The sequence below is a fragment of the Pelecanus crispus genome, chromosome 9 (assembly GCF_030463565.1).
Source record: "Pelecanus crispus isolate bPelCri1 chromosome 9, bPelCri1.pri, whole genome shotgun sequence".
Taxonomy (NCBI): Eukaryota; Metazoa; Chordata; class Aves; order Pelecaniformes; family Pelecanidae; genus Pelecanus; species Pelecanus crispus.
The window spans coordinates 3404973-3417796 of record NC_134651.1 but is presented as its reverse complement, the minus strand read 5'-3'; the positions used below and the strand labels follow the sequence as shown (position 1 = coordinate 3417796).

Sequence of the window (12824 nt, the reverse complement as noted above, 5' to 3'; positions counted from 1 at the left end):
TCCTGCCCTGACCCGGGGGGCTGCAGAGCTGCTCCTCTCACGTATTCTCACTGCTCTCTCCGGCTGCAGTTGTGCAGGCTTTTTTCCCCCTTCTTAACCTGTTCTTCGCCTCTGTTATCCCAGAGGTGCTGCCACCGTCGCTGATGGGCTCGTCCTTGGCCAGCAGCGGGTCCATCTTGGAGCCAGCTGGCGTTGGCTCTGTCAGGCCACACAAACCCAATACACGAGTGACTGGCTGGTTTGCTAGACACCAAATTACACCAGGGCCTAACCCTGATCAAATTTACATTGCCAGGTGAGTGTTCACAGGCCTGATATTAGCAAATCTGGAGCCACGGCCTTTTTCTATCAATTCAACACCTCAGGCTGCTGGTCAGAGCGCAGCTCCCAATAGGGAACCTGCCCAAGCAGGTTGGTGTTTCAAAACCGAAATTGCAAGGTGAAGTTTGCATGTAATATTTTAAATCCTATTCTGTAGATGAGCACCTTGGTGATGTGTAGGGAAAAGACTGTAGTGAATAAAATGAATCAAGAAACTGTTTTTCTTTCAGCTGCCACTCAGCCCTTTGTTTCCTTTGCTTTTTGGTGCTTTCCTAGCTCCCTCCACTGTACACAGCCGAGCTGGGACCTTTGCTGCTGCGGAACGGCACGGCGAGCTGAAACGGCGTCGCTGTCGCTAGCAGACAGGCGGGAGCCGGTCCGTGCCGACGGCCTGCCGCGTGCGAACAGGCAGCTCGACAGACGCCATCCTACAGCGGCTGTTGCAAAAGAGGCACCAGGTACTCGAGGCAACCACAACAAACACCAAGTGGGGTTGCGCTGGAGAGGCGGGGAAAGGGCGGTGATAAACAAAAACATGCCCAGGGTAAGAGTTCCTACTTCTGCAGCCTGATGTCAGATTCCTTGATGTCGATAAATACTTTGGATGTCAGTGTACAGTCTTCTACTGTAATTTAGCGTAAACATATTTATGTTGGTTTGCTTACCCGCTGAGCTTTCTTCACAGGTATAGAATGCAGTATGTGCACGTCTCTCCGGCACGTATAATGCCAAATACTGCATTTACCTCTCTGTATTATAGACTGACAGTTTTGAAACAAAATTACTGTCTTCATAAATAGTTTAATAATTGATGTAACTAAAACACCGTGTTTCCCTCTTCTGTTCCTAAACATCAAGAAATGCAATAGACACACTGCACATGAAAGCTGCGAGGAGCAAATGTAAGATATTTACTACTTCAGCCATTGTATTACTTTAATAAAACATACAGTTGGATTCTAATCTGAAAGCATTAAATGGAGGAGTTTTTTTTTTTTAACAAACTTACGGATTACTTGGGTACCGTCAAGAGAGTTGTAAAGTTTAAGCTCAGCTGCCCTCGTTTTCCCAAATAAACTATTTTCACATCCTATCTTATTTTGCCCTAATTATAAATTGGGAAAGTAACTGAATCGCACGTTCAGATGACAAATAACATAATTAGCCTCTCACTTCATAAGTCATTTGATTGCCACTTACTAATAACATCCTGTTCTCTTGAAGGAGAGGATATTCTAGGAGCATCTCTATGCTGGAAAGATGTAAGAAAACTCACTTCAGGGCAGGTGGGAGAAAAATTGCATTTATGTTACCTTGTATGTGCCCTGCTACTACTCTGTGCTGCTCCTGGGATGATAGAGAACACGGATTCTGGCTGCACAGTTAATTGCACTGGTACTTCATCCCTGGCCAGCTCCAGTCAATGGCCACTGTAGCAAAGCCGGCAGCATGGGCATCTTGTGTTTCTAAGGAGGAAGCTTAAAAAACACGGACTCTGAAACACAGCCAGTTACAGGGTGTCCAGCACGTTAGTTACAAGGTCTGCAGTCTCAAGAATTCATGTTTCAGACACTACTCGACAGGTAGAGTATAAAAGGAGGCAAAAGAGGGGGAATAAGGAGTTTAGGACAGAAGGAGAGACGTTGTATTTTAGGTAGGGTTTTTATTGGTTTTACTGAAACGTCCCCACCACAGCTGAATATGTAGTTTCCTGTTCCGTACATGATATGCATGCTTTTCCAGTCTTCTGAAAGTAAACCAAAAATCATCTTTTTTTTAAAGTCCGAGAAGATGAGAGTTTTATTATAAATTGTCATGGAAGTAAATCCCCACATCCTTAATAAATCAACTGCATTATTTACATGATGATGATGAACCAGTCAAGTAATTCATTGTATTAAATAGTTGAGGAAACCAAATAAATAATAAAATCATTCTATAAATACATACATACCAAGCTTAGAGAAGCAGCTTATAGTTGTATAGTATTGTGCAAAACCTTTCACGTACACATCTCTCCTGTCAGCAAAGCTATGGCAGACAAGAACAAATGAATGCCATGCAATTTCTCAAGATGAAAACTCTCCATATCCAAGCAGCCCTCCCTGGAATAACAAAATACACAGCACAGTTGTTTCCGTACCAAACCCAGCTTCGTAACTCCAGCCAGTCTTTAAAATTGAAGCTCTTTAAGAAGCAGTCAGTCAAATGATAAAAACAAGGACTGATTGAAATTGTTTTGGCAAAATAATTTGCTGTCAGAGAGTCCTGGAATACAGAAGCACATTAAGAGACACTGCAGAATAAAACAGTGCTTGCACACACCCTGAACCCGTTTCTAAACAAAACCGGAGTGTTAAGAAAAACATTTCTTTGATCCAAAAGTCAGTGCCAGGTTGCCAATGTTACTTCATGACAGAAACAGCATTTTCATGTTGGTTTCCAACTAAGTGCAAGAAGAATTGAAAAGCCGTGCTAATGTGGACAGGGACAAAGATGTAAGCAGCGTACAATAGCATAACTAACATGGTAATGTTGAAAGTGTAGAAGAGCAGTTTTTCCCAGGGCTCCATGAGGTAGCTGCAGGTGATTAGTTCAAACTGGCAGTACAGCCAATAGAGATAGTTCTTCATGCTCTTAATATCCATCTTCAACTCTGTGCCGCTTCTGAAAGCCTTCACTATTACAATAAAGGATATTTAGTAGAAATAGAAACCTTAGCAAACAAAAAAACACCCCAAAATATATAAAAACATCGTATGGGCAGCAACTCCATGCTACTCAGTTTGCTTATACTGACCATTTGTAGTAAATGATGTTTTAAAAACACAAGAGTTCTGAAATTCCAAGATCGCAAATACCTTTTAAAGCATAAAACCTGATCAGATAGTAACAGACTATTTATAACATTCTGAGTCATTCTTTTGCCCCTTCCCATAAAAGGCTTCATTTGTATTCCTTTTTCCTTTCCGAACGTGACAGTCCAATTTAGACCACTATGCACTGGGCACCATTATTTACCAAGAAGGCTCCACAATATCTCTTTTTTCCAGAAATCGGTTACCCAATAATAGTTGCAATTCTGCTCTCCAAGCCAAACTCTGCTTTCATAACTTTGCCTCACACTGGATTATTTAAGACTCTGTTGAAGCAGCTTAATTCAAAAAACACTTCAAACCCTCTCTCCTTCACCACTCGTGGATTTTGACATAGAACTTGGCTGGAAGTCTGATTTCTGCTACTGCAGACTGAATTTTGTGTCTTACGCTTCAGTTGCTGCTGGAATGCAAACTGGGAGTATGCAGAATACCACACGTATAGAACTACAATAAAAGGAAACTATATACGGATGATCCAGCTGCTTGTGCAGCAGAGATTGAATTGATCTGTTGCCAGAATTAATGCTTATAAATTTATTTTAAAGCTCTGTGTTCAAATTAACGCTAATAATTCTTGAGTGTTACATTATACAGTTACCAGAATACAGAACTGGAGAGGTAAAGAGAAAACAGGACTATTTCAGTTACTGGTGCTTCCTGTCATTTGGTAAATAAGAGGAGACAAAACAAAAACTGTGATTCCCCACTTTTTACTTGGAAAGTTAAGAACTTCAGCGGTTGGCAAGACCTGTGGGGAAAAAACTTACTCCACAGAAATTAAATACAACTTCATAGACCTATATAGAGTGGGATTTTATCTTAACAAAAGCCACTTCCTAAAGTTTTTAGAAAAAATTTGCCTCACCTTTTCCCTTTTACTTCCAGAGCTTCCCCACCTCTTTTCTGCCTGGCAGGTGAGACAAACTAGATAATGCTTCTGCAGTTAAGAATTATTATTAACTACCTTTAGCAACATCCTTACTATATTTCTGTACATTGCATGCAGTTTTTACTAAATTTAGATTATACTTAAGCCAAATACTTATTCAAATGTATTGCCAAGCTACTTTGAGGAAAGGACTTTTCTTAGAAAAAACTGATCTTGTAAAAAGTAGAACTTACCTCTTCACTTCTCCCTGATGACAAAACGTCAAGGTGAGAGATGCTTCCTAATGCTTCTGCCTTTTGCAGCTGAACAGCTCCTATACAGATTGAGAAGCAGAAACAATTAGCTTTGATCCTCAATTACAGAGTGTGTCCTCCATACCCCACCCTTCTTCACTATTGCTAAAAACTCCTCTGGCCAAAGCTCTCTGCATTATGCAACAAGGACAGTCATCGTCTGGCTCGGTACCGCGCTCTCATGACAGCATTAATTCCATAATTTGTACAAAGTCAGAGTCGAAGAACTGCAGGTAGGGAGGAACATACAAGGCTGAAATACTGTTTAGGACAATCAGCAAAAAATGTTTACAGTTAGTGCCTTCCCTAATTTCGAATCTCAAAAGGTATCTCTGCTTCTGCAGGACTTCACGATGCAGGCTGCCAAAGTTCCTACGAGGTGCAATTTAATGTCCATGCAAAAATAGGGTGTCAGAGTTAAGTAGCCACAAAAATGCGGCTCAATTAATATGTCACAGGAAAGTCTCCGGTGAAGGCACCACCTCCTGCAACCTTTGATTAATTCCACTTTCAGACAGTTCCCAGTCTTCTCTGTGTCAGTATCTCCTAGCCCCGTATACACACCTCAGTTGTCCTCATCCAGAAAAACCAGAGTGGAGAGAACACGTGAACAAGATTTCTGCAAGGAAAAGATGGTGAGTTTTTCTTTAAAATGCTGCAAAATAAAACCAAGCCACAAATGCTTGAGGCATTTTAATGATCTAATTGGACAAGTAAATTAGGTAGAAAGCTGCGTAATACATTATGTTCTAAATTATCTGCCTGCAGTCAAATCATTTCCAAATATGAATCAGCTTAATTTGGAGAGATTATGCCACAAGCAATGTCTAAGGCATCTGAGCCTCACCTTGTTTCTTCCCTTCCTTACCAAACACAGCCTGAGCTATCTATTAGTAAATGCCGACCTACGCCCTCAAGCTTTTTTTTACCCCCCAGTTTTCAACAAACTAAAGTTTTCTGTTTAAAACCCGTCCATTTCCCACAGAAAAACCAGAAATGGTAAACCACTGCCCCGGCAGCAGTAGTCAGTATGCCCCGTGCCCCACCTTTCTCCTGCAGAACGAGGGTCTGCCACAGGGGTGCATCTCCCAAGCTGGACGAACTACTACCTCTGGAAGATACAACTTAGGCTGGGGTCTAGAGAATGGACTCATCAAACGTGAAATAAAATTGCCCTGGAGTAGTGCTGCAGGATTATTATCTCAAGAGTTTCTGCTTTCAGCCAGACTTTTTCAGCTACGTATTTCAATGGAGTATGGAGGGCTGGGGTGGGACAAAGAGTTTTTTACGGTTTTTTTTCCCCATGAAAATGTTGGTGAAAAACAACGTATACACAGGAGAAACAACATTTGGCTACCACAGTGCCCATGTTCTTGGCAGGCCAGCATCCCTGCTTCATGTTACTCACCTTCCCTGCGAGGTGGATCAGCCTCTTCCGAATCCTTTAGCAAGATGCAGCGGCAGAGCACCGATTACCAGGGCAGCCAAAGGCAGGGCTGTCACCTCAGCACTCTCTGAATCCTCTCCAAAAAACATTTGCATAAAAGCCAGGAAAACTCAGGTAGATACTTCTGCCATTCTCAAGTGCAAAACTGTACAGACGTTTTCATTCTTTTCAATAATTCTCCACTAGTTCTTTCAATAACAAATTCCCCGAGTTGAAACAATGCAGAAAGCAAGATTTGTCTGGGTTTGCTTTAGTTCTAACAGCTTCAGAAAGTTTTCACCTGACAGCTGAGAGCCATTGTGAAAGAGATAGGTGGTAGTGCAGAAGATGAGGCAATTTCTCAGAAATAAAACGTTGGGGTAAGCAGAATCCATTCCCAGTGTGATGCTGTAAGCAGATCTTGGACCGTGGTATGTAAAGCCCTCAGGCATCTTCTCCTTGCTTTCCGAGCAGCCACTCCTGCTGCTTTTCCCAGCTTCTGCCCCAAGGGGAAATAAGAACTCATGAATACCTTTCACAATTCGTAATCAGATGTGTGTAGCTTCATTCACAATACAAACTTTGCCTGAAACGCCTATCTTTTAAGGCAATTTTAGCCTATGTGCTTTAAGAATCTTTTCCCCACACAGAGAAGAAACAGAAAGAGTCTTCAAAATTAAAAGAAAAACCAAAAATGCAACAACAGCAACAAAAACACAGACAAAAACATACTGCTACAGTTGGTAAGACGCTGTGATGGATGACTGCAGATGCATGCAGAAAGCATTTTTTTTCAAAAATCTTACTCTGAAGAGCAGGAAAGAGACTCTCCTGGGTAGCACTCTGTCCCAGAGGGGCTGGTCCCTTGTCTTCAGGTCTCTTGACCACGTTGCCCACACAATTAACTTTCAAAACCTCTTTTTACTGCTTCTCACTGTGGTTGCCAGCCAAACAAATTCAAACACAGACATATAAACGTCATACAGGAACACGGCAATAATTCTTCCTAGCAAGGGAAACATGAATTAAAAAAGAAAACCAGAAACATTCAAATTACCAAGGCGCTAAAGGAAATCACCAGACTTCCTTTTTTAAGTTCAGTGAGTTTCCCCATACAGAATGCTGGTGACTTCTGGTTTATACAGAATTTAGCAGATAAGTTCCATAAGCAGAAGTAAGGTTTTTTTTTCGTGTTATTTCGTGCCTTATAATGGGATCCTCTGATGTCTAATAAGGTGTAAATCCATACTGAGGCATTTGCTTCTGCATTTGGCTTCAGAACGGCTGTCTTCTGTGTGGCTCCTCTGCTGTCTAGTAAGGACTATGTAATAATGCTGCTTTTCTCTTCTTGATCATCTCTTTTGACAAAATTTATGTCTTTAATTTCAGCACTCCTTTTCCCAATTTAACTGAAATTGGTCATGGGTTAAAAAGTGTGGTATGGGGGAGTACAGAGAGAGAGAGAGGCAATGAAAGAAAGTAAGTTTCATTTCCATAAAGACCAAGCGAAAAATGCCTGAAATATCTCTGCCTCACACCCATACACTGTGGTAAGTCATTTTTCTGTCTACTTGAAATTAAGACACTGGAAAAGAATCGGAGCAGGAAGTCGAGGTGATCAGGAGAGCTGTCTCTCTAACCTTCCCGGTCTGCCTATGCACGCAAAGCAAGACACAGACAAGTCTGTTTTGTCATAATAGTATACTGGAGTTTGTTCGGTCCCTTTTGACTCCAGCACCGTTGGGAAAGAATGGAAAGAAGCAGCGATGAATTATTAACACACTGGGGAGGCAGCCTGCTGCCGCTCTCCGCGACAGCCAGCATCTGCATGTGCGTGAGTACAAGCTCTTCTGGCTGCAGCTTCAAGTGCGTAACGAGGATCTTCTTGGCCTGGCAACCTTTTCCTGTCCTCTCCCTCGGGCTGGCAAGGAGGGCACATCAGGGAACCGGTCAGGCCTGGCAGGACAACTGCATGTGCTGGAGGAAGGGACAGGATGGAAACACGAGGGAAGAGCAGGGAGATGGTGGGAGGCCGGGCAGGCCAAGGCAGGCCAAGGTTAAGATGAGCTTAAATAAAGAGCGGTGCCAACTTCCTCCTGTGAACATCTGCGGCCTCTGAGCGTTACCCTCGTCCTCAAGACACCTGAGCACCAGCTTCACAGCACAGGGAAAGGAACTCGGCAATAAGGAATGGCTCGCACAGTGAATTGTTGGCTTGACTTGCCAATACAATCAAGCGGCACCAAAGAACCTACAGAATGTGCACTACTGTTTTTGGAAGGGAGAAAAATTGCCCTATAGTGTAGAGCCGGCCGATTCTTAGAAAGGCTGTGTTCTGCATGGTGTAAAATACCTGGCATGCGGCTCCACAAATCCCAGCACCAGACGACAGGTTTATCTGGAGCAGTATCACCCCTGGAATCAGGCTATATGACACCACATAACAACTAGACAAGGAATATATCTTGATGAGGAATGTATCTTGGCTCCAGCTTGTAGGGGCTCGAGTTAACTGCTGTTTGTAATGCAAAAACCATATTTTAATTATTACATTGTTGTCTGCAAGAGTCATACGATTTCCCAGCATGCTTCCCTGCACCTGGCTAGACCAGTTCAGGAACTTTTTAAATTCTACATCAAGACAGATAGTGAACTAAGTGAGAACTATGGAGGCTAGTGATCCCCGGAAGCACAAGGAATATGCATAGTTGGCCCAGAAGGACTAGGCACAGACTATTTCAACTTGAAGTAAGATGACAGCAGACCATTTAACATGTCGCGAACCGAGCGTTTCACAGAAGTTGGACAGTTAAGCATGTCAGTTGTGAAGAGCAGTGAGCCTACATCTTCCCAGTTGCAATTGCTTCTTATCTTACCATACAGCTGAGTCACGTAATTTTTTATTTAGCTACCACTGATGCACAGCGAACTCCAGCAAAGCAAGTTTCTTCTGCCCACCGGCGTCCCAGCAGTACATAAAGCACGCTCTTCTGCGGCAGCCTGCTGTCGCAGTTCTTGTGTGCCTGGTCTCTCACCGAGGGCAGGGGCTCTTCTCTAAGTGTGGCTCAGATTCAACACATTTTCCAGCTCCAGGCTGTGCCTCCTTCCTTCACCTTGCAGGCTTTCACATCCCTTTCTGAACTGAGGATGGGCCATTTAGGAATAGAAAAGGGAAGCTTCTGTGCTCCAGCACTGAGCGGCTAAGCTCTGCTTTCTCCCTCTTGTTCCTCTCCGCTGTTAACAACGTTTATCAGTTTCAGTTCTTTTCCCCACTGCTTCCCATGCTGTGGTATCACTCAACATGTAACTGATGTTGTTTCAGGTGCAAAACAAATATAACAGAAAAGGAAAAGCTGCCTAAAAGGAGTTTAAAATCTAGAACTGTACAGATACAAAGCCATGGCTGTGAGTTGCAGAGCTGAATGCCTAGCCTGGGACTAGGAGCTGATTAAACTGGGAGTTCTCCCAAGACCAGGATTCTCCCGTTCTCTAATTTCTAAGATCATTCTGTAGTTTGACTTTAAAATAGGGGTGATACAACCCTAGCTATTTTGCAGATCTTCAGCACTCTCTATACAAAGAACGGACTAAAGCAGTAAGGAGAAGAAATTTCATTTGGCTTTTAGCAGAGAAATAGCTGCGGTTCTTCTTTATTTTAGACATTTTTACAAGCATACAGCAAATCACATGCACAATGACCGTCATAACAAGCATAGTTCTGTCAAATACTGTGGAAGAATTTATTAACATAGGACTTGGGGAAAAAAAAAGTCAGCTCCGAAGCTGACTCCCAAGTACTCCTGCAGCAACCGACTGTCGAGAGATGACAAAAAACTACTGCAAACTTCAGTTGTGCTGCCAGCAAATACCGTTGTCTCCCACATGCGTATGGAGTAGAAGGTTTCTATATATAGGCTCAGGATGGCAACAGCTGCAGTCCCGATGTGCTCCATTAACGCTTCATCCCTTTTCCAGGAAGACACTCAGCTGCCTGATCCTGTCACAGGCATTGAGGGAATCCCAAAGCCTTCACGACTTACCGCAGTAGCAAAAAAGGCAAAAAGGGCTCTTCAGCGGGCAACAATTAGTTTTAAATCGTTGCAGCATGAAACCCTTCCCCGTCTAATGCTGAAACCACAGGAAACAGCGCACTGGGTTTGGAATATGCAAAAGAACATTCCACTTACGGAGCATCAAAAGGATACTAGCTTGTGTGCTTGCTTCTCTCTCCCAGGTATGTCAACACATACTTAGCAAGGGCTAAGAATCCACCAGAACTGGTGCGCTGTACAGGAGATTTCTCTATAAGATAAATTAGCATTGGGTGAGGTCCAAGGAGCTGGTTTTCAGGGCGGAAGACAAGGAACTCAAGATTTGTTTTTTTAAGAAAATATGCAAGAGGAAAGGATGACCTCCATGATTTTCTCTTGTTATAACTAAGGCAGGTAGTTACCAAAACGGATGTCCCTTCCCAGGCAAGAATAATGAATTCGCATTCACATCCTCTTTAATTTCAGTTGTGTCATCTAAAGCCTACCTGAAGCTTTTACCACCCCAAAAAAAGAGTTCTCAGAGCTGAATCCACTTTAGATTGGATATTGGGAGAAATTTCTTCACAGAAAGAGTGGTCAAGCATTGGAACAGGCTGCCCAGAGAGGTGGTGGAGTCACCATCCCTGGAGGGGTTCAAAAAACGGGCAGAGGTGGCACTTGGGGCCATGGTTTAGTGGGCATGGGGGTATTGGGGTGATGGTTGGACTGATGATCTTAGAGGGCCTTTCCAACCTTAGTGATTCCTAGTTTTTACTTTCATTAAAAAATAATCCAGCCGCCAAGGCAGGAAACTTGAAATTACTACTCTCCCCTTAACTGGATTAGTGGTGGACTTGGTAGTGTTAGGTTAATGGTTGGACTGGATGATCTTAAAGGTCTTTTCCAACCCAAACGATTCTATGCGTCTATGACTTTGGTATTTCAGCAGAGCATAGCTCCTCATCCAGCCACCATCAGGAGACCCAGCCTTGCTCTGAGGAACAAGCCCTGCCAGTCGGCGGGTGATGGGCGCAGCGTCTGTGGGAGGCAGGAGCCCTCGCTCCTTACCTCATGAAGGGCAAGTGGGAGTCACTAAGTGCTCGTTGCTATAAACAAACCCAAAGGAAAGAAAAAAACAAACAAACCAAAAACAAAACCCGAAACCTAACTCACTCAGAACTCATCTTTTCATTACAAACAAGGGGAGAAGGTGCAAAATCTCCTCAGCACCCGTCCCGCTGCTCGCCACAGCCTACAGCCGACCCGCCGCACCTCCTCAGCCTTCCCACCGGCCCCTCACAGCCCCTCAGCCTCCCTGCCGGCCTCTCAGCCTCCTTGCCGGCCCCTCAGCCTCCTTGCCCACCCCTCAGCCTCCTTGCCGGCCCCTCAGCCTCCTTGCCGGCCCCTCAGCCTCCTTGCCGGCCCCTCACAGCCCCTCAGCCTCCTTGCCGGCCCCTCAGCCTCCTTGCTGGCCCCTCAGCCTCCTTGCTGGCCCCTCAGCCTCCTTGCCGGCCCCTCACAGCCCCTCAGCCTCCTTGCTGGCCCCTCACAGCCCCTCAGCCTCCTTGCCGGCCCCTCAGCCTCCTTGCTGGCCCCTCACAGCCCCTCAGCCTCCTTGCCGGCCCCTCAGCCTCCTTGCTGGCCCCTCAGCCTCCTGGCCGGCCCCTCACAGCCCCTCAGCCTCCTTGCTGGCCCCTCACAGCCCCTCAGCCTCCTTGCCGGCCCCTCAGCCTCCTTGCCCGCCCCTCAGCCTCCTTGCCGGCCCCTCACAGCCCCTCAGCCTCCCTGCCGGCCCCTCAGCCTCCTTGCTGGCCCCTCATCCTCCTTGCTGGCCCCTCACAGCCCCTCAGCCTCCCTGCCGGCCGCTCAGCCTCCTTGCTGGCCCCTCAGCCTCCTTGCTGGCCCCTCACAGCCCCTCAGCCTCCCTGCCGGCCTCTCAGCCTCCTTGCCGGCCCCTCAGCCTCCTTGCCCGCCCCTCAGCCTCCTTGCCGGCCCCTCAGCCTCCTTGCCGGCCCCTCACAGCCCCTCATCCTCCTTGCTGGCCCCTCACAGCCCCTCAGCCTCCTTGCCGGCCCCTCACAGCCCCTCAGCCTCCCTGCTGGCCCCTCACAGCCCCTCAGCCTCCTTGCTGGCCCCTCAGCCTCCTTGCCGGCCCCTCACAGCCCCTCAGCCTCCTTGCTGGCCCCTCAGCCTCCTTGCCGGCCCCTCACAGCCCCTCAGCCTCCCTGCTGGCCCCTCACAGCCCCTCAGCCTCCTTGCTGGCCCCTCACAGCCCCTCAGCCTCCTTGCTGGCCCCTCAGCCTCCTTGCTGGCCCCTCAGCCTCCCTGCTGGCCCCTCACAGCCCCTCAGCCTCCCTGCCGGCCCCTCACAGCCCCACCGCGTCCCCCGGGCTGCCCGCAGCCCCCGGCCTTGCCTGGCCCGGCGGTGCGGTTTCTCACCGCCCCCTCCGCCGCGGGCAGGCAGCAGCGCCCGCCCCCCAGGGCAGCCCAAGCCGCTGCCCCCGGCTCCCCGGGCCGCTGGCCGGCCGAGAGGCGGCGGGGCGGGGCGGGAGGTCTCAGGACGGCGGCTGCTGCCTGCAAGCCCCAGCCGCCCCCCCCGCCATGGAGCCGCCGGTGCGGCGGGAGGGCCCGTGAGGGCTGCCGGGACCCGTGAGGGCTGCCGGGGCCGGCGGTCCCGGGGAAGGGCCGGGAGGAGCGGCGTGGGGGGCAAGGGGCGGTGGGCGCATCGTGAGAGGAAAAATGCGGTGTGGGCGTAGCGTGAGAGGAGAAATTGTGTCCGTGACAGTGGTGGAGTAAGAACAATCGCACAGATCTCGGAAATTCCTCTGGCACCGTGTTTATGGTTGTTGCTGCGTCCACCCTCCTCACGGCTCTTCCCCACCAGACCCTCTCCGCTCCTCTAGCAGCAGTGATGCTGAACGGCTTGGGGGGGGGGGGGGGGGGGGGGGGGTTGAGCTTCTATTTCAATCCACATTTTCCAAACTA

At 47.2% G+C, this 12824-nt stretch overlaps 1 protein-coding gene across 1 annotated transcript; it reads right to left on the bottom strand.

Moving 5' to 3' along the window:
* Window positions 1-2726: 2726 nt before the first annotated feature.
* Window positions 2727-2969, bottom strand: LOC142594336 (serine palmitoyltransferase small subunit B-like). Its single transcript, XM_075717078.1, has one exon. The coding sequence runs from the start codon at window positions 2967-2969 to the stop codon at window positions 2727-2729; it is 243 nt and encodes an 80-aa protein (XP_075573193.1).
* Window positions 2970-12824: the final 9855 nt, after the last annotated feature.

Bases quoted from the DNA above. Each gene is read 5' to 3' on its own strand.
- LOC142594336 (XM_075717078.1), bottom strand. From the start codon at position 2,969: ATGGATATTAAGAGCATGAAGAACTATCTCTATTGGCTGTACTGCCAG.